This window comes from Bos grunniens, chromosome 2 (genome assembly GCF_055505025.1).
Source record: "Bos grunniens cultivar Pamir isolate PY7600 chromosome 2, Bosgru_T2T1.0, whole genome shotgun sequence".
NCBI lineage: Eukaryota > Metazoa > Chordata > Mammalia > Artiodactyla > Bovidae > Bos > Bos grunniens.
Window position 1 is genome coordinate 47,325,952 of NC_141166.1, and position 21,680 is coordinate 47,347,631.

General features: G+C 39.0%; 1 protein-coding gene across 2 annotated transcripts; it reads left to right on the forward strand.

The window, feature by feature from the left end:
• The first annotated feature begins 405 nt into the window (after window positions 1-405).
• On the forward strand, window positions 406-7,763 carry CLK1 (CDC like kinase 1). Of its 2 annotated transcripts, XM_086346319.1 has the most exons (13): window positions 406-545; window positions 1,478-1,641; window positions 1,914-2,142; window positions 3,140-3,230; window positions 3,627-3,693; window positions 4,804-4,920; window positions 5,010-5,176; window positions 5,683-5,777; window positions 5,861-5,990; window positions 6,531-6,613; window positions 7,009-7,088; window positions 7,193-7,283; window positions 7,395-7,763. In XM_086346319.1, exons 2-13 carry the CDS (start codon window positions 1,478-1,480, stop codon window positions 7,536-7,538), a joined length of 1,458 nt encoding a protein of 485 aa, XP_086202445.1. In that variant the 5' UTR covers window positions 406-545; the 3' UTR covers window positions 7,539-7,763. The 2 variants fall into 2 exon arrangements, with proteins under 2 accessions (XP_086202445.1, XP_086202456.1); XM_086346330.1 differs by lacking the exon at window positions 3,140-3,230.
• Window positions 7,764-21,680: the final 13,917 nt, after the last annotated feature.

The following is a 21,680-nucleotide window of genomic DNA, read 5'->3' on the forward strand; positions in this document are numbered from 1 at the left end:
TGGGTCTCAGTCACGTAAGATTTAACTAGTTTTAAAAATGTCTCAGAACAAAAGCCCAAATCCAGACAATTCCTAATTTCGGGCTACTTGATGCAAATGGTGTAATCTTTCAGTTTAAGCGGTTGCAATCAGGACACACGCTACTTTGTACCCGCTTCCCCCACTTTTCTTCATTTCTAGTGTTCACGAACACAATTTTTAGTGAGGATGAACAAGTCTTTTCTACTCAACACAATGTTTTCTCAGAGAACAGAGAGCGGGCCAAAATGGCCGCTGACAAAGCCTTTCCTCGGTCCACCTATTGTCTCTAAGCTCCCTACCCAGCGCCTGTGCATAAGGCTCACCAGCTCAGCCCTACACGCGTGCACGCCCCGCCCCGCCCGGAGGCGGAGACGCGCTTGCCTAGTCATCTTGTTTTCCAGACGTCCAGACGCTGCGGTTGTTAGCTCCATACTGCCGTGGGAGCTTGTCGCAGCGAGCTGGTTTTTTTCCGTGGTTGTGTTGCAAGCATTGCCTCCTTAGGCTTGGACTCTTTGGCCAACACGGTAAGACGCAGGGAGAAGCGGGCTAGATGTCGGGACCCCCTTTTGTGTCTTGAGAACGCCCGTGAAGCTCTCCCACAGGCTTGTTGGCCGCCCGCAGTCTCTGGCGCGGTGATCTTTTCTTCTCCGCCGTCCGCTCCCCTCCCCTAGCTGCAGAAAGATGGTTCGCTCGTCTTCCAAGCTTTGTCCAGGCCGTCGCTGCGATTTTCTGTGTGATCCGCAACGAAGAGTTCGCTGGGCGGGCAGAGGTTCTCGAACGTTTGAGAGAACGTTCAGAGGAAGAGGGGAGGGCCGAGCTCGGGCGTCCGCGGCCGCCATGTTGTCTGCGACGGCTGGCCTCGGACGGGCTCTAAGATGGCGGTGGGGTGGGGTGGGGGAAGTTGGCGATGACTTGGGTCCTGGAATGTGCCTCAGTCACGCTCTTCTGAGGATCTGTGTTCTTAAAGAAAAGAACACATTGACCCGATGTAAGGCGACTCGAGGGAAAATGGCGAGTGTCTGCCCTCAGTGGTGAAAGCAAAAGTTAGGTTTAGGAACTCAAGGAGACAGGAATAATATGGAGTAGTTGAAGGAGCCTGTGAGAAGTCGGGTGATCGGGCCTTTTAGGCGTGGTGTTCCTGCCGCCCCTTCTCGGAACAGTTGGAGCGTCTTGATTTCGACGCTTGTTTTTGTATGGAATCGAGCCCAGGTGTTAGTACGGGTATGATCGGTAGTTGATGAAAAGTCGTTTTGTATAACGTCTTTTTCAAGTTGTTAGGTATTTGTAGTTTCGGCAGGAAAGGATTTCCCTCATAGTTGAGTAATAATGACTTTTGAGCTTTGATTTAAAAGAACAATTGAAACGTCACAGCTCGGATGAATTTTAGAGGACGAGTTTTATTAAAATGTTGACATGTGGGATACACCTTAACCGGGAAAACTTGTTTTTTATGTAGATGAGACACTCAAAAAGAAGTTACTGTCCTGATTGGGATGAAAAAGATTGGGATTATGGAAAATGGAAGAGCAGCAGCGGCAGTCATAAAAGAAAGAAGAGATCGCATAGCAGTGCACGGGAGAACAAGCGCTGCAGATATAATTACTCTAAAACATCTGATAGGTAAGGAGGGTTCTTAGGAAAATACTTTCATTACAATATTAACATGTCAGTTTGATTTCAGTAAAACTGGTGGGGAATACATTTTCATTATTAAAACTAGAATTGACTTAAAATAACTGATGGATTGCCATTTTCAGCTATGGTTGTAAAATTGGAAGTCTTTTTTGGTGGGAAAAAAATTTTAATGAGTACTATTTTAAGAGATTTACTGAAAATTTGAGGATATTTGATACTAACATAAAAGCATTGAAAAAAACAAATTCTTTTTCTAGCTATTACCTGGAAAGCAGATCCTTAAATGAGAAAGATTATCATAGTCGACGCTACATTGATGAATACAGAAATGACTACAGTCAAGGATGTGAACCTGGACATCGACATAAAGATTATGAAAGCAGATATCAGAACCATAGTAGCAAGTCCTCTGGTAGAAGTGGAAGAAGTAGTTATAAAAGCAAACACAGAATTCACGACAGCACTTCATATCATTGTTCACATGGGGTATGAGCTCTTTTAAATTTTTTGGAAATTTTATTTCCCATGTGGAACAGGAAAACTTGAAATTGTGTTTGATCATTTGAGAAAGTTCTGTTTAAGATGAAGTCATCTCAGTTTTAACTTACAGGATTCTTTGTGCATTGGATAGGAAATGCCTGAAATACAGTACATGTTTAATTGTATGGTAACATTTTATTAATCATTGGCAACTAATTGTCATTCTTGTGAAATAGTGTAGATAATGTCTATTAGCTTATAGCAGGGATTACAAGATATTCTGAAAATATTTTTATGGTACTTTAAGAAATTTGATTTGCTTTGATAAATGAAAGTCTTACCTACAAGTATGGTTTTTATATTTGTATGATTGAGGATTATGCATTGCCTTTGTTCTGGCTAATCCTTTTATCACTAAAAAACAGATTTGAACATTATGGGTTGGTTATGTGTTAATTTGGAGCTCAAGCTCAGATGACATTTTAAATACTGTAGTGTTCTTGTATGCCAATTTTTTTTTCTCCCCAACATTAGAATTTTTATTTTATTTACTGTTTCGATATTTGTTTTCTTAGATTAGCTAGGAAATTATAATTTGGCCACAGTCTACTTTTGACAAGTAAATAATTACAGTCTACAATTTTGCAACATTAAATTAGGACACTAGAAACTTAAGTTTTATGTTTCAGTGAATGCTACAACTAAGCATTTTTTTTTTTTTTTTAAGAAAAACAATTGTATTATGTTTTGTTACCTTGCCACTTTGAGTATCTTATCTGAAAATCTGTTCCTTGCCATGTTTTTCTCCTGTTAACATAAACTATGTGCCCTGTGAATTTCTGGGGACTGAATTTGAAATTGCTCCTGCCAACCGTTTGTGGCCTGGCGTGTATCTGAATGCCTGAATATCTCCCCGCTGAATGAATTTCGTATTCTGCCCTGAATTCACTCGGGTATATTGATTGGCTGGATGATCTTGGTGCCGCGCACTTGACGTTTCCAGAAGAGTCACCGAAGGAAAAGAACCAGGAGTGTAGAGGATGATGAGGAGGGTCACCTGATCTGTCAGAGTGGAGACGTACTAAGTGCAAGATGTATAGAATATTTTTCAACACTTATTAACTTTTCAGATAACATAATCTATTTATAGATTAAGATTTCAGGGATTTGGAAATCTTTTTTCTTTCTCTGTTTTTGTTTGTTTTGTTTTTTCCATTTCTTTTGGTGGGGGGGTTGTGTTTTTGCTTTCTTTAGAAATTTAATGTTATACAGAACTTCCAAAACAGTAAATCAAAGTTAATGAAAGTAGCTTAAGAATGAAATTAGATCTAAAAATAGTTATATATGTTTTTTGGCAGTGTTGACCAATGAACTATCTAGTGATAAGGAAATTTGTAGCATCAACTAGAATAATCTGCATTTGATAGCCTTTATTATAAGTAAACTCTTTTCATTTCTTGGTATAACTGAGTTTTATTTCTCTCTTTTAGATGAAATTGTTGATACTTTAGGTGAAGGAGCTTTTGGAAAAGTTGTGGAGTGCATTGATCATAAAGCGTAAGTTTCTTGATCTGGAATTGGACTTGGGAAGGTGAACAGTACAGAAAGTACATTTAGTTTTAGGATATGATCTGACCATGAATCATTTGTTGTCATTATACCCTTTTAGCTTAGGGTTTTTTAATCTTAGATACAGGAAATGCTCAGTAAAGTTGCTAGCCCTTTGTGTTTAAGCAGTAGCTGTTTATAGTGCATGTAAGCTGCTTCTACAAGCTGAGAATAGATTTTTATTGTGTCAGAGGTATTTTTTTGTTGTCCCACTGGGCACAGTTCTGTGTTTTTTTCTAGATTAGTTTTTAGCCTTGGTTTCATGTTAGGAGTCTGGAGACTTCTTACCCCAGATATTGAACCAGTCTTCAGGAATCTGTGTTTTTAGAAAGTAACATATCTGATACTGATAACAAAAGCTAGGGCTAAAAACACTTTCTAGGTTAATGTCATGAGTTTATCCCTGCCCTTCAAACAATTGATTGAAATACGGTAGAAATTTTCTTTTGTCTCTTGTTTGAGTTTCTTTCTCCTTAGGGGTGACAAAGCTTTTCTAAATGAATTATTAGGGGAGGCTTCCTGCTATTGGTTGGTAAGGTTCTAAGAACTAGCACTCTTTTATTTTACTGCCACTGTTTCCCAACTTCTTTGGCAACCTGGTCCAAATGAAGATTAGGCAGTGACTGGTACTATAGGAAGAAAACTACTCCATGTATATTTGTTTTATGTCTTAATTGGAATGTAAATTGAGGTGATAATGTCACAGTATTGTTAAATTAGAACTGTTGGTACATAGTTAAAAGACCCCCCCCCCCCCAAAAAAAAAAGGTCACATGAGTTAGATGGGCTGATGAAAAAAAATTTGTCAGGCAACTTGTATCAACCCTATCATATTTCCAGAGGTCATTCTAGTTGCTTACACTGAGTTGAAGTTGGACATATAATTAGACATAACTATATGTCTGTAATTACATGTAATTAGACAACTGAATGCCAGACCATAAATTGGAAAAACAAAATACTGCTTCAGAATAGAAGTGGGACAGTTTGAAGAGTGGTAAAAAATGGAATTGGACATATCTTTATTTTTTTTTAATGTGGACTTAATTTTCTTAACAGGGGAGGTAGACATGTAGCAGTAAAAATAGTTAAAAATGTGGATAGATATTGTGAAGCAGCTCGCTCAGAAATACAAGTTCTGGAACACTTAAATACAACAGATCCTAGCAGTACATTGTAAGTATCAAAATAGAACTTAGGAAATGGCCTCAGGTGGATTGGAATTGTGAGAGGCTGTACTCAGTTGTTTTTTCCTATGTTTATAGCCGCTGTGTCCAGATGTTGGAGTGGTTTGAGCATCATGGTCATGTCTGCATTGTGTTTGAACTATTGGGACTTAGTACTTATGACTTTATTAAGGAAAATGGTTTTCTGCCCTTTCGACTGGATCATATCAGGAGGATGGCATACCAGATATGCAAGTCTGTGAACTGTAAGCGCTTAACATTCCAGAGTGAGACTGATTTTAATGACCAGTTTGGATATTTGAAAAAAATCTAATGTACACTACTTGGTAGACTGCCTTAAGAGTAGGTAGGAGAAAGATACAGTTGATAATAAGCTGTTGGTCAGTTTACTGCATACCATTCAGTAAATAAGCATATTGTCCAGCATATAATAACATGTTATCCTGTATAACACTGATTAGCCTTTCTGATTGCTAAAAATGATAATCTAGAACCACTGGGTTAAAAATAAAGGAATGACAAATCTCACCATCTTGACAACAGTATACTACTTCACTTTTTAAACAGTTGGTTTTCAGTGAACTAACTTTAGAAAGGTATAGTAGGTTTTAGTCCCTGATGGTTTTCTAACAGGCAATTGAATGTTGACCACTTCTTTGGACATACGAAAATCAGAGGATTTTTGTTGCAGAGCTTTGGAGTTTGATTTTTGGTTTTTATAATACAAGAACTTTTTCTGTTTTGTTTTCAGTTTTGCACAGTAATAAGTTGACTCACACAGACTTAAAACCTGAAAACATCTTATTTGTACAGTCTGACTACACAGAGGCATATAATCCCAAAATGGTAAGTCTTTGATATTCATACTTCGAAATTAATATTTTATGCCTCCTTAACATGCCTTCTTAACCATCATTTATGATTTTCAGAAACGTGATGAACGTACTTTAATAAATCCAGATATTAAAGTTGTAGACTTCGGAAGTGCAACATATGATGATGAACATCACAGTACATTGGTATCTACAAGACATTATAGGGCACCTGAAGTTATATTAGGTAAGAATTTCTTAACTATGCTTTGAGACCTGTTTTGAAGCCAACTTTAAAATTTACTGTTCTGGGTGTTCGTGGGACTCTCTTTCCATTTTAGGGTTAATATAATAAAACACATTAAGGATTTTAAATTTACTCCAAATAGTCAACTCTTTTAAGACTTTGAGAGATTTGTTAATTCTGATAGATTTCAGTTTTCACATTTATAATACATGATGGGATTTTTAAACATAATAATTTAGTGCCTGTTATATTCCATACAGTTTATGTTAGTGTTTGCATGGTATAGCTTGCTCCCATTTTACTAGCTAATAAATGGAGACTTTGACTAAAATTTTCTTCCCCAAGTCTGTTCCAAAAAAGTAAGCCTGATTTAGGGCTTGAAACCAGATGTCTCCAGAGCCGGGATTCTTAACATACTATGCTATTGTGTTATGTTTACGCTTAGATTAAGTGATTGCTTTAGGATCTTTCCAGCTCAAATATCAAAGACAGTAAGAAATATTGAGAATTTTTTCATCAACAGTTCGCTTTTCTTTGCAGCTTTAGGGTGGTCCCAGCCATGTGATGTCTGGAGTATAGGATGTATTCTTATTGAATATTACCTTGGATTTACAGTATTTCCAGTAAGTGACAATGATCTGTTTCAATAGCTTTGCCAAAGTAAATTGTCTGTTTATATGAATGGACACTTTAACACAAAGTATACGTGCATTTTAGGTAACACTTTTTCCTTTTTATGTGTAATTCTGACACTATTTCCTCCATAATTTGTTTTATTTAAAACTTTTCTAAGAATATTACAGATAATTATCTTTAAGAAATATATGGTGAATTTACTCTGTAGGCTTTTTTTTTTTTCCGGTAAGTTATAACTTGCTATAAGTATATCTGATTTAGAGATCACATTCTTTGGTGACCTGTAATTATCCATTGACTAAAAATTGAGCAGCTCTGTTAAATAAGAGCAAAACACAATGTGCAAGTAGAGGTAGTTAATAACTTTTCTTTATTATTTTAGACGCATGATAGTAAGGAACATTTGGCAATGATGGAAAGGATTCTTGGGCCTTTACCAAAACATATGATACAGAAAACCAGGTATGTTTAAGAAAAGGTGCCGTCAGTCAGTCACCTTTGCTAGATGTTTTTTAAGTTTTCATTGTCAACATTATAAACATGAATGGATATCAATTTATTCTTAGGAAACGTAAATATTTCCATCATGATCGATTAGACTGGGATGAACATAGTTCTGCTGGCAGATACGTTTCAAGGCGTTGTAAACCTCTGAAGGTAAGCCTGGGTCTTTGCTTAAATGATCAAAACCTTGAGTTTCTTTCATGGTGGGTAAATAAAATAAATGGTAGTAGAAAAGGCTATTGACTGTATTTCTTCTCCTTTCAGGAATTTATGCTTTCCCAAGATGCTGAACATGAGCTTCTCTTTGACCTTATTCAGAAAATGTTGGAGTATGAACCAGCTAAAAGGATCACTCTTAAAGAAGCCTTAAAGCATCCTTTCTTTTACCCCCTTAAAAAAGCTACATAAATCTGTAATTGTACAGCTCCCTTGAGACCATATGGACTGTATCAGTCCCATTTTTAAATGTTAAGTTATTTTGTACAGCTTTTGTAAATTTCTTGCAATTTTGTATTGCTATGTTTATTTTGTTTGGATCATTTAAGTAAATAGTAAAGTAATGAATGTCCTTTTCAGTAATTAACTGTATAAAATGATTATTTAGAATAAATTTTCTTATATTTATGAAATTTATATGAAGCTGTAGAGTTCATTTTTAGCATCATATTCTGTTACTATAAGAATGGGTGTATGTATCTTTCTGGAGTTTTCATTAAGTCTAGAAATGTTTGGCTTTGTTTGCATTTTAGGGATTGCCAGCATTGGAACTTACACCTTCCTTCTCTGAACCAAATGTAATGAAACCAAGTTATAGAATACCAAGAACTAGTGATTAGCCAAACAAAGAGTATACCACTTGCTTCACCCATAGGTAGCCTCTCCCCTGCTCTCCCATTATCCACATCCCTCATGTGTTAAGCATTATAGGATATAAAGTGTTTTCATTGCTCTAAAAATCTGCTCTATTCCTCCTTAAATCTTGCCCAACCACTATTTTCACTCGTTTATCTCCCAACCACTGCTATTTTTACTGTTTTGTTTAGAATGTGGAATCATTGGAATAGTTGGAATCACATACATAGTCTTTTCAAATGTGCTTTTGTAAAAAATATTTATGATAAAGACAACTATGAACCGGGCAAAGACACAGACTAAATACAAATATTTCAGAAGGAACTGGGGTAAAAATTACATAGTAATGCTGCTAAGTCTTTTTCAAGAGTTTTTAAGTTCACTTCTTTTGAGTTTGTAGCAGTGTACCTACACTGGGTGGTACCATGTAAATAGTAAAAGCTGCCATTCTCTGTGGTGGTTTTAGGGTACTTAACTCATTTTTCCTTTTCAGAAATCTCAGATCCTTAAGTAGGCTAAAATCTACTCTGCTAGTGCTCTGTAAATGGAAGGAACAACGTAGCGTGGATGACAGCGTATCTATTTACATGTTTACTGAAACTTTTAAGCCTGCTGTTGAGACCTGATTGCTCAGAAAAGATTCCTTTCAAAATAGTATTGTTAATTGACAGTGCTTCCCAGGTGGTGCTAGTGGTAAAGAATCCACCTGCCAATGCAGTAGAAGTTTGATCCCTTGGTTGGGAAGATCCCCTGGAGGAGGGCGTGGCAACCCACTCCAGTATTCTTGCCTAGAGAATTCCATCGACAGAGGAGCCTGGTAGTCTATAGGGTCACTAAGAGTCAAGACAACATGAAGCGATTTAGCACAATAGCAGAATTGACAACACAGCTAGGAGCGCTGAGGGAGAGATGGACAATGAAATTTAATGTTTTCATGCCTGCTAACAGCATCTGTTTTGCAGCCCATGTATCAAGGAGTAATTTCAACTTAGTTCTTTTTATTATTTAAGAAGTAATAGGCTACAGCTGTCATAGTGATTCCTCTAATAGATCCTGGACAGTCAATTGGAAAAAAAACCTGTAAAAGGTTTCACAATTCTGAATACTGTTAAGAACATTTGTGACTCATGGGAAGAGGTAAAAAAATCAAGAGTTAGACATTCCAATTCTGGAAGACTTTGAGGGACTCAAGACTTCAGTGGAGGAAATAACTGCAGATGTGGTGAAAATAGGGAATCAACTGGAGCCTGAAGAAGTGATTGAGTCGCTGCAGCCTCACATACAACTTGAATGGATGAGGAGGTGTTCCTTTTCAGTGAGCAAAGAGACTGATTTCTTGAGATGGAACGTACTCTTGGTGGAGATGCTATTAATACAATAACAGGATATTAATATTACATAAATTTAGTTGTTGGAGTAGTAGAGTTTAAGAGGATTAATTCCAATTTTGAAAGAAGTTCTGGTAACACTGGGTAAAATACTATCTTAACTGCACTGGTTGATACAGAGAAATCCTTCATGAAAGGAAGGGTGAATTGATGCAGTAAACTTTGTTTTCTTGGTTTAAGAAATTGGCACAGCCACCTCAGTTCAGTTCAGTCACTCAGTCGTGTCCGACTCTGCGACCCCATGAATCGCAGCACACCAGGCCTCCCTGTCCATCACCATCTCCCGGAGTTCACTCAAACTCATGTCCGTCGAGTCAGTGATGCCATCCAGCCATCTCATCCTCTGTCATCCCCTTTTCCTCCTGCCCGCAATCCCTCCCAGCATCAGAGTCTTTTCCAATGAGTCAACTCTTCGCATGAGGTGGCCAAAGTACTGGAGTTTCAGCTTTGGCATCATTCCTTCCAAAGAACACCCAGGGCTGATCTCCTTTAGAATGGACTGGTTGGATCTCCTTGCACTCCAAAGGACTCTCAAGAGTCTTCTCCAACACCACAGTTCAAAGCATTAATTCTTCAGCGCTCAGCTTTCTTCACAGTCCAACTCTTGCATCCATACATGACCACTGGAAAAACCATAGCCTTGATTAGACGGACCTTTGTTGGCAAAATAATGTCTCTGCTTTTTAATGAGCTGTCTAGATTGGTCATAACTTTCCTTCCAAGGAGTAAGCGTCTTTTAACTTCATGGCTGCAGTCACCATCTGCAGTGATTTTGGAGCCCCCCAAAATAAAAGTCAGCCACTGTTTCCCCATCTATTTTCCATGAAGTGATGGGCCCAGGTGCCATAATCTTAAGTTTTCTGATTGTTGAGCTTTAAGCCAACTTTTTCACTCTCCTCTTTTACTTTCATCAAGAGGCTCTTTAGTTCTTCACTTTCTGCCATAAGGGTAGTGTCATCTGCATATCTGAGATTATTATTTTTTTTTTATTCTTCCAATTTTATTTTATTTTTAAACTTTACATAATTGTATTAGTTTTGCCAAATATCAAAATGAATCCGCCACAGGTATACATGTGTTCCCCATCCCAAACCCTCCTCCCTCCTCCCTCCCCATACCATCCCTCTGGGCCGTCCCAGTGCACCAGCCCCAAGCATCCAGCATCATGCATCGAACCTGGACTGGCAACTCGTTTCCTACATGATATTTTACATGTTTCATTGCCATTCTCCCAAATCTTCCCACCCTCTCCCTCTCCCACAGAGTCCATAAGACTGTTCTATACATATCTGAGATTATTGATATTTCTCCCGGCAATCTTGATTCCAGCTTGTGCTTCATCCAGCCCAGCGTTTCTCATGATGTACTCTGCATACAAGTTAAATAAGCAAGGTGACAATATACAGCCTTATTTTTAGCAATAAAGTTATAAAATTAAGATACGTATGTTGCTTTATAGGCATAATAATAATGAACACTTTAATAGACTATGGTGTAAACACAGTTTGTATGTGCACTATTGGGAAACCAAAAGATTAGTGTGTGTTGCTTTATTATGGTACTCTCTTTATTGCAGTTGTCTAGACCCAAACCAGCAATATCTCCTAGGTATCCACATAGAGGAAAGACAGATCATCTTAATCTAATCCGATACTGAGCTGATTTGAAACTAGGCTTCAGTCTTTCTCAGGGCAAATCTATGTCCAGTCTACTGTGTTCTTGTTTCAATATCTTTTTTAAAAGTTGTTATTTAAAAAAATATTATTTACTTATTTTTGGCTGTTTTGGGACTTTGTTGCTGCACATGGGCTTTCTCTAGTTATGGCGAGTGAGGGTTACTCTAGTTGTGGTGCTCGGGCTTCTCATTGCAGTGGCTTCTCTTGTAGAGCACAGACTCTAGGGTGTGTGTGCTTCAGTAGTTGGCAGCTCCTGGGCTCTAAAGCAGAGGCTCAATAGTTGTGGCATAAGGACTTAGTTGCTCTGCAGCCTGTGGGAACTTCCCAGATCAGGGATCAAACCCCTGTCTTGTATGTTGACAAGCAGATTTTTTAAATTTTATTTTTTATTGAAGGATAGTTGCTTTACAGAATTTTGTTTTTTGTCACGTCAACGTGAATCAGCCATAGGTATACGTATATCCCCTCCCTTTTGAACCTCCCTCCCATCTCCCTCCCCATCCCACCCCTCTAGTTTGATACAGAGCACCTGTTTGAGTTTCCTGAGCCATACAGCAAATACCTGTTGGCTATCTATTTTACATATGTAAGTTTCCATGTTACTCTTTCCATACATCTCACTTTCTTCTCCCCTCTCCCCATATCCATAAGTCTATTCTCTATGTCTGTTTTTCCACTCTTGCCTGTAAATAAATTCTTCAGTATCATTTTTCTAGATTCCGTATATATGTGTTAGAATACAATATTTGTCTTTCTCTTTCTGACCTACTTCATTCTGTATAATAGGTTCTAGGTTCATTCCCCCCCTCCCCCCCCCCCGCCACCGCCCCATAAAAACTGATTCAAATATGTTCCTTTTTATGGCTGAGTAATATTCTATTCTATGCAGATGACACCACCCTTATGGCAGAAAGTGAAGAGGAACTAAAAAGCCTCTTGATGAAAGTGAAAGTGGAGAGTGAAAAAGTTGGCTTAAAGCTCAACATTCAGAAAACGAAGATCATGGCATCCGGTCCCATCACTTCATGGGAAATAGATGGGGAAACAGTGTCAGACTTTATTTTTGGGGGCTCCAAAATCACTGCAGATGGTGACTGCAGCCATGAAATTAAAAGAGGCTTACTCCTTGGAAGGAAAGTTATGACCAACCTAGATAGCATATTCAAAAGCAGACATTACTTTGCCAACAAAGGTCCGTCTAATCAAGGCTATGGTTTTTCCAGTGGTCATATATGGATGTGAGAGATGGACTGTGAAGAACGCTGAGCGCCGAAGAATTGATGCTTTTGAACTGTGGTGTTGGAGAAGACTCCTAAGAGTCCCTTGGACTGCAAAGAGATCAAACCCGTCCATTCTGAAGGAGATCAGCCCTGGGATTTCTTTGGAAGGAATGATGCTAAAGCTGAAACTCCAGTACTTTGGCCACCTCATGCGAAGAGTTGACTCATTGGAAAAGACTTGGATGCTGGGAAGGATTGGGGGCAGGAGGAGAAGGGGACGACAGAAGATGAGATGGCTGGATGGCATCACTGACTCAATGGACATGAGTCTGAGTGAACTCAGGGAGTTGGTGATGGACAGGGAGGCCTGGCGTGCTGCGATTCATGGGGTCGCAAAGAGTCGGACTCGACTGAGCGACTGAACTGAACTGAATATTCTATTGTGTATATATACTACAACTTCTTAATCCATTCATCTGTCGATGAACATCTAGGTTGCGTTCATGTTCTAGCTATTGTAAATAGTGCTGCAGTGAACATTGGGATACATGTTTGTGTCTTTTTCAGTTTTGGTTTTTTCAGGGTATATGCCTAGAAGTGGGATTGCTGGGTCATATGGTGGTTTTTATTCCTAGTTTTTAAAGGAATCTCCACGCCGTCTTCCATAGTGGCTGTATCAATTTACATTCCCACCAACAGTGCAAGAGAGTTCCCTTTTTTCCACACCCTCTCTAGCAGTTATGGTTTGTAGACTTTTTGATGATGGCCAGTCTGACTGGTGTGAGGTGATACCTCATTGTAGTTTTGGTTTGCATTTCTCTAATAATGAGTGATGTTGAGCATCTGTTTATGTGTTTGTTAGCCATCTGTATGTTTTTGCAGAAATGTCTGTTTAGGTCTTTTTCCCACTTTCTAATTGGGTTGTTTGTTTTTCTGGTATTGAGTTGTATGAGCTGCTTGTATATTTTGGAAATTAATCCTTTGTCAGTTTCATTTGCTATTATTTCCTTCCATTCCGAGGGTTGTCTTTTCACCTTGATTTGCTGTGCAAAAGCTTTTAAGTTTAATCAGGTCCCACTTGTTTACTTTTGTTTTTATTTCCATTACTCTAGGAGGTGGGTCATAGAGGATCTTGCTTTGATTTATGTCATCGAGTGTTCTGCCTATGTTTTTCTCTAAGAGTTTTACAGTTTCTGGTCTTACATTTAGGTCTTTAATCCATTTTGAGTTTATCTTTGTGTATGGTGTTAGGAAGTGTTCTAATTTCATTCTTTTACATGTAGCTGTTTAGTTTTCCCAGCACCATTTATTGAAGAGGCTGTCTTTGCCCCATTGTATATTCTTGCCTCCTTTGCCAAAAATAAGGTCCCATATGTGCATGGGTTTATTTCAGGGCTTTCTATCTTGTTCCATTGGTCTATGTTTTTGTTTTTGTGCTAGTACCATACTGTCTTGATGACTGTAGCTTTGTAGCATAATCTGAAGTCAGGAAGGTTGATTCCTCTAGCTCCATTCTTCTTTCTCAAGACTACTTTGGCTATTTGGGGTCTTTTGTGTTTCCATATGAATTGTAAAATTTTTTGTTCTAGTTCTGTGAAGAATGCCATTGGTAATTTGATAGGAATCACATTGAATCTGTAGATTGCATTCGGTAGTATAGTCATTTTTGCAATATTGATTCTTCCTGCCCACAAACATGGACTGTCTCTCCATTTATGTCATCTTTGATTTCTTTCATTAGTGTCTTATAATTTTCTGTGTACAGTTCTTTTGTCTCCTTAGATAGGTTTATTCCTAAATATTTAATTCTTTTTACTGCAATGGTGAATGGGATTGATTCCTTAATTTCTCTTTCTGATTTTCCATTGTTAATATATAGAAATGCAGGTGATTTCTGTGTATTGATTTTGTATCCTGCAACTTTGCTAAATTCACTGATTAGCTCTAGTAATTTTCTGATACTATCTTTAGGGTTTTCTTATGTATAGTATCATGTCATCTGCAGTGAGAGCTTTTCTTCTTTTCTGATCTGGATTCTTTTTATTTCTTTTTCTTCTCTGATTGCTGTAGCTAGGATTTCCAGAACTATATTGAATAATAGTGGTGAAAATGGACACCCTTGTTTTGTTCCTGATCTTAGGGGGAATGCTTTTAATTTTCCACCATTGAGAATAATGTTTGCTGTAGGCTTATCATATATGGCCTTTACTGTGTTGAGGTAGGCTCCTTCTGTGCCCATTTTTTGAAGAGTTTTAATCATAAATGGGTGCTGAATTTTGTCAAACGCTTTTTCTGCATCTATTGAGATTTTCATATGGTTTTTTCTTTCCTTTTGTTAATATGGTGTATCACATTGATTGATTTGTGTATATTGAAGAATCCTCTCATCCCTGGAATAAACCCAACTTGATCATGGTGTTTGAGCTTTTGGATATGTTGCTGAATTCTGTTTGCTAAGATTTTGTTAAGGATTTTTGCATCTATGTTCATCAGTGATATTGGCCTGTAGTTTTATTTTCTTGTGTTGTCTTTTTCTGATTTTGGTATCAGGGTGATGGTGCCTCGTAAAATGAGTTTGGAAGTGTTCCTTCCTCTGCAACTTTTTGAAAGAGTTTTAGAAGGATAGGTATTAGCTCTTCTCTAAATGTTTGATAGAATTCTCCTGTGAAGCCATCTGGTCCTGGGCTTTTGTTTTTTGTGAGATTTTTGATCACAGCTTTAATTTCAGTGCTTGTAATTGGGTTGTTCATAATTTCTGTTTCTTCCTGGTTCAGTCTTGGAAGATTGAACTTTTCTAAGAATCTGTCCACTTCTTCCAGGTTATCTATTTTATTGCCATATAGTTATTCATAATAGTCTCTTATAATCCTTTGTATTTCTGCATTGTCATAACCTCTCCTTTTTCATTTCTAATTTTGTTGATTTGATTCTCCTCTTTTTCTTGATGAGTCTGGCTAAAAGCTTGTCAGTTTTGTTTATCTTCTCAGAGAACCAGCTTTTAGTTTTACTTTACTCTGGCTTCCCTGGTGGCTCAGAGGTTAAAGCGTCTGCCTGCATTATGGAAGACCTGGGTTCGATCCCTGGGTCAGGAAGATCCCCTGGAGAAGGAAATGGCAACCCATTCCAGTATTCTTGTCTGGAGAATCCCATGGATGGAGAAGCCTGGTGGGCTACAGTGCATGGTGTCACAAAGAGTTGGACACGACTGAGTGACTTAACTTTCTAACTTTACTCTTGTTTCTTTCATTTCTTTTTCATTTATTTCTACTCAAATCTTTATGATTTCTTTCCTTCTACTAATTTTGGGGTTTTTGGTTCTTCTTTTTCCAAAGTTGTTTTAGGTGTAAAGTTAGGTTGTCTATTTGATGTTTTCCTTGTTTCTTGAGGTAGGATTTTAGTGCTATAAACTTCCCTCTTAGAATTGCTTTTACTGCATCCCATAGGTTTTGAGTTGTTTTTTCATTGTCATTTGTTTCTAGAAAATTTTTTATTTCCCTTTTTATTTCTTCAGTAACCTGTTATTTAGAAACGTGTTGCTTAATCTCCATGTGTTTGTGTTTTTACCATTTTTTGAAGATGCTTGATAGAATTTAAATTTACTGAGGTTTGATTTGTAACCCAAGATGTGGTCTGTCCTGGAGAATGTTCCATGTGCACTTGAGAAGAAGGTGTATTCTTCTGGCTTGGGATGGAGTGTCCTGAAGATATCAATGAGATCCATCTCATCTAATGTATCATTTAAGACTTGTGTTTCCTTATTAATTTTGTTTTGATGATCTGTCCATTGGTGTGAATGGGATGTTAAAATCTGCTATTATTGTGTTATGTCAATTTCTCCCTTTATGTCTGTTAGTGATTGTCTTATGTGTTGAGGTGCTCCTATGTTGGGTGCATAGATATGGATTGATCCCTTGATCATTATGTAGAGTTCTTCATGAGGAATGCTACTCCAGCTTTCTTTTGCTTTCCATTTGCATGGAATATATTTTTCCATCCTCTCACTTTCAGTCTGTATGTGTCTTTAGGTCTGAAGTGGGTTTCTTTTAGACAGCATATATACAGTCTTGTTTTTGTATCCATTCAGCCAGTCTGTGTCTTTTGGTTGGAGCATTTAATCCATTTACATTTAAAGTAATTATTGATATATATGTTCCTATTGCCATTTCCTTAATTGTTTGGGGTTGATTTTGTATATCTTTTTCCTTCTCTTGTATTTCTTGACTATATAAATGCTTTTAACATTTGTTGTAAAGCTGGTTTGGTGGTACTGAATTCTGTTAACTTTTGCTTGTCTGAAAAGCTTTTTATTTCTCCATCAATTTGAATGAGATCCTTGCTGGGTACAGTAATCTTGGTTGTAGATTTTTCCCTTTCAGTACTTTAAATATATCCTACCATTCCCTTCTGGCCTCCAGAGTTTCTGCTGAAAGATCAGCTGTTAAACATATGGGGTTTACCTTGTATGTTATTTGTTGCTGCTCCCTTGCTGCTTTTAATATTCTTTCTTTGTGTTTAGTCTTTGTTAGTTGGTTAGAATGTGTCTTGGCGTGTTTCTCCTTGGTTTATCCTGAATGGGACTCTTTGTGCCTCTTGGACTTGATTGACTATTTCCTTTTCCATCTTGGGGAAATTTTCAACTATAATCTCTTCAAAAATTTTCTCATATACTTTCTTTCTCTCTTCTTCTTCTGGGACCCCTATGATTCAAATGTTGGTACATTTGATATTGTCCCCGAGGTCTTTGAGACTGTCCTCAGTTCTTTTAATTCTTTTTCTTTTGTTCTGCTCTTCAGAAGTTATTTTTACCATTTTATCTTCCAGCTCATTGATTTGTTCTTCTGCTTCAGATATTCTATTGATTCCTTCTAGAGTATTTTTAATTTCAGTAATTGTATTGTTCATCTTTGTATGTTTATTCTTTAATTCTTCTAGGTCTTTTTTAATTGATTCTTGCATTTTCTCCATTTTGTTTTCAAGGTTTTTGATCATCTTCACTATCATTATTCTGAATTGTTTTTCTGGTAGCTTGCCTATTCCTCTTCATTTATTTGGACTTCTGAGTTTTGTTCCTTCATTTGTGTAGTATTTCTCTGCCTTTTCATTATTTTTTTTTAACTTATTGTATTTAAAGTCTCCTTCTCCCAGGCTTCAAGGAAAGTTGAATTCTTTCCTTGAAGAAGGTTGAATTCTGTCTTCCTTTTGGTTTCTGCTCTCCTAAGGTTGGTCCAGTGGTTTTGTCAGCTTTGTATAGGGTGAGATTAGTGCTGAGTGTTTGTTTGTTTGTTTGTTTTTCTTTAAGGCTGAGTGAGGTGGTAATCCTGTCTGCTGATGATTGGGTTTGTATTTTTGTTTTGTTTGTTGTTTAGATGAGGTGTCCTGCACAGGGTGGTTGCGTGATGCCAGGGTCTTGTATTCCAGTGGTTTCCTTTGTGTGAGTTCTCACTATTTGATACTCCCTTTGCTCCCACTCCAAAGGCTCAGGGCTTGATCTTGAGTTTTGCATGGTCCTATAAGTTCTTTTCCACTGGTCAGGTACTCCTGTCCACTCTCAGCTGGTGTTCTGCATGCACTTCTGTGTCTGAAGGTGTATTCCTGATGTATCCATGGAGAGAGATGTACTCCACGTCCACCTACTCCTCTGCCGTCTTGTTCTCTGGCAAGCAGATTCTTTACCACTGAGCCACCAGGGAAACCTAAAATTAATTATTAATTTTTTTTCTTAACTGTTGGCTGAGTTGGGTCTTTGTTGCTATGCAAGGGCTTTCTCTAGTTGTAGTGAATGGGGCGGGGGTACTCTAGTTGTGATGCATGGGCTTCCCATTGCAGTGACTTCTTGTTGCAGAGAATGGGCTCTAGAGTGGGCTTCAGTAATAGTGGTGAATGGATTTAGTTGCCCCTCAGCATGTGGGATCTTCCTGGAACAGGGCTCGAACCTGTGTTCCCTGCATTCTTAACCACTGGACCACCAGGGAAATCCCCAGTCTACTCTTACTTCTAAGGGTTTGTACTCAGGGAATCTCTTTTAGTTTGGTTCCCCCAACAAAATTTTTGCCTAAGACAAAAATTTGACCACAGAAAGTTTATTTGAGAGATGATGCCATCAATTATCAATTGTGGACTGGGGAAGTGGAGACAGGGAACAAAAAACAGCTAATATAACATATACTATCAAGCTGTTTTCTTGATAGTAGTTGTCAAGAAAACTACTTGTCACTGTGGGTAGTTGAAGTTTGATACCACTGAGGACCTTTGGGAACCAGTGTAGATACAACATGTCTTAAAGTTATTCTACTTAAGGAACCAGAGATAGAAATATGTATACACCAACTCCTAACAGTGATTTAGGCTGCTCTGACTAAACATGGAGGTCAGCGAGTGGGCTTAATTCTTGGTACTTCTGGACTCTGCATTTAGACAGAGTGGGTGCTGGCTCAGGCAAAGCTCTCAGGCAAAGAAATGCAGGTGTTGGTAGGAGAAGGGGGGACCTGATATTTTTACTCTGTCCTGACACCGATTCCTCCAGATAGCGGCTGTTCATAATTCAAAACCAAACAAACAAAAAACCTGACTGTAATAGGAGGTTGATTAGAATAAGCTATAAAGCCTACTAATTGGTGCTGAGGCCAGTATCATCACCCTCTCCTTTACCACACATTCTAGATTCACACTATGCTAGTTGAGAATGCTTGCTTCTGATGGGATGCCCATTCCTTCATCCCTTCTGAGGCAAATGAGCCCTTGCTTACCTTGCCTTCGTAAGGCCATGTTTGCTGCAGTTATGGACTTGTAATCATCAAGTCATACACCTACCAAGAGTGAGTCCTTAAAGTTCCAGACATGTTCTGCCTTGTTCTGTAGTGGCAACCCCATCTTCCATCATAATCCAGCCCGTTTCCCTGTGATATACTAACACCTTTATTTGGCTGATGGTCAACCAACATAAAAAGTTCCAAATAATCAGGCAGCATTCAGCCCCTGACTTACGCACTGATTTATTTGCCCTGGTGCTCAAGAGTTCATAAGTATCCTTACAAGAGTTCATATATTCTTACATCAGGCCACATTTGTCCCTAAAATATTTAATGACCAGGTATTAAATATTTTAGGGTGTGCAAAGAGCTCTGCCCACTGGAGGAATTTTTTCCCTCACCACTATATTTCAGAGCCACCTCTTGAGTCGGATTATAATGCAAGAGAGTCCATTTTCAGCTACACCAACTAGTGAGCTAACCCATCCATGACCAGCCTGCAATACCTACTTACCCCCTCCCTCCAACACCAAAACCAAGGGAGAAGAGCAGCTGCAACGTAGGTACATGATGGGAGTACCTGTACCCTCTGAACCTGCTTATAATGGATCCCGTCCATAGATTATTTTGGAAGACAGTGCTCCATGGGAATGTTCAAGCTTCTGCACAGTCTGGGCTTCCCAACTGTCACTCCGGGTTAAAGAATGGCTGAATGAGGGCTTCTCTGGTGGCTTGTTGGTAAAGAATCTGCCCACCAATGCAGGAGACATGGGTTCCATCCCTGGTCCAGGAAGATCCCACATGCCATACAGCAACTAAGCCTGGGCACCGCAACTATTGAGCTTGTGCTCTAGAACCTGCAAGCTGCAACTGCTGAAAACCGTGTACCCTAGAGCCTGTGCCACACAACAAGAGAAGCCACCACAGTGAGAAGCCTCCTCACCGCAACTAGAGAGAAGCTTTTGCTCGCTGCAACTAGAGAAAGCTCATGCAAAGTAATGAAGACCCAGCACAGCAAAAATAAATGAATAAATTATTTTTTAAAAGACTGAATGACAAACATATCTTAGAAATTAGAGACAATGAATTGCTCTATGGGGTTTTAAAGACTCACCTGCCCTGGAGCCATTTGCTTCTGTTCTAAGAGCAATAAAAAAAAACAAAAACAACTTCCCTGCTGGCTCAAAAGATAAAGAGTCTGCCTGCAGTGTAGGGGACCTGGGTTCAATCCCTGTGTCAGGAGGGGACCTGGGTTCAATCCCTGTGTCAGGAAGGTCCCCTGGAGAAGGAAATGGCAACCCACTCCAATATTCTTGCCTGGAGAATTCCATGGACAGAGGAGCCTGGCGGGCTATATAGTCTATAGGGTCGCAAAGAATTGGAAACGACTGAGTGACTTTCACTTACTTAAGAGTAATAAAACCTCAGAACTTTCTTTTACCCAAATCAAAGGGAGAGAGGGCACAGGTGTGCTCTCATCATGTATCAGCTCTGAGTTTCACGGTTCCAGGGTTCACACTTGCAGATATATCTGGCCCTCTCCCCGTCAACTTGTAGGGAGCTGCAGTGTGGGGAACCAGCACAGATACTCTGTGAGTAAATGTTCTGTTCTCTAGTCCAGAGGTCTCACTGGGTGGGTGGGTGGGTGGGTGTATGTGTGTAGAACTGTGGTGGTGTGGCACCCTCACTGGATTATCCAGGAAGGATAATATCGCTGACTCTTCACAGTTGCAGCCTTCCTTGTTACCATCTGGTCTGTGAATGATCCAATCAGGAATCCCGTCTTGAGTGTTCCATCTTGTAGGATCATCTCTTGTCCCAGCTGCTTTAGTTTGGGATTTCCCCAGAAGCAGAAACTCTGAAACATGATTTCAAATGCAAGTAGGCTCTTTGGGAGGTGATTCCAAAAAACACCAGTAAGAAAGTGAAGTGCGACAAGGAAGGAAAGGCAGTCGAAACAGGATGCGTCATCAAGAAGTTCCCGTTGTGGATATACCTAGAACGTAACTCCTCTGTGGAAGTCTGGGAGCCAATATAGAACATGAACCTCAGAATATTCTCCCCAAGGGGCAATGTTGAGGACTCCTGGGGTGGGGAGACTCCGCCTTTCAGCCTGCCAAACACAGAGCAGCAGCTCACAGACAAAGCAATGCAAATGAGATGCCCACAGCTGGAAGGTAACCTCCATTCACTATGATGGAGGGAGGTCCGGGGGAAGTGGGCAGGCCACTGGTGGTGTATGCTGCAGGATCCTAAGTATCTAGGGTCCTCATGCTACGGAGGAGGCATGCTTCTGTGGTCCTCCGTGGCAGGCCTTCAACACTCTCCCCTACCCTCCTCATGCAACCACTTAAAATTCTGCTCAGCCTCTCAGCCACTGTTGGTAAATGCCTTAATATTTTGAGGTGTTCCCTCTTTGGACCTCCCTTTTCCCTTCTCAGGAATGTTAGTCCCCAAGACATCACTGATGGTAACTCCTCAGTGTTTCCAACTTATGTATTTTACATTTACATTTTATTCAGGTTTTCTAGTTGCTCTTAGTAAGAGAGTTTGTTTGGAATATGTTACCCTGCCATTGCCAGAAGCAGAAACCAACCAGCAAACAAAATACTTTATCCAAGACAGCAAAACTTGGGATTTTCACTTCCAATGTATCAATAGATTG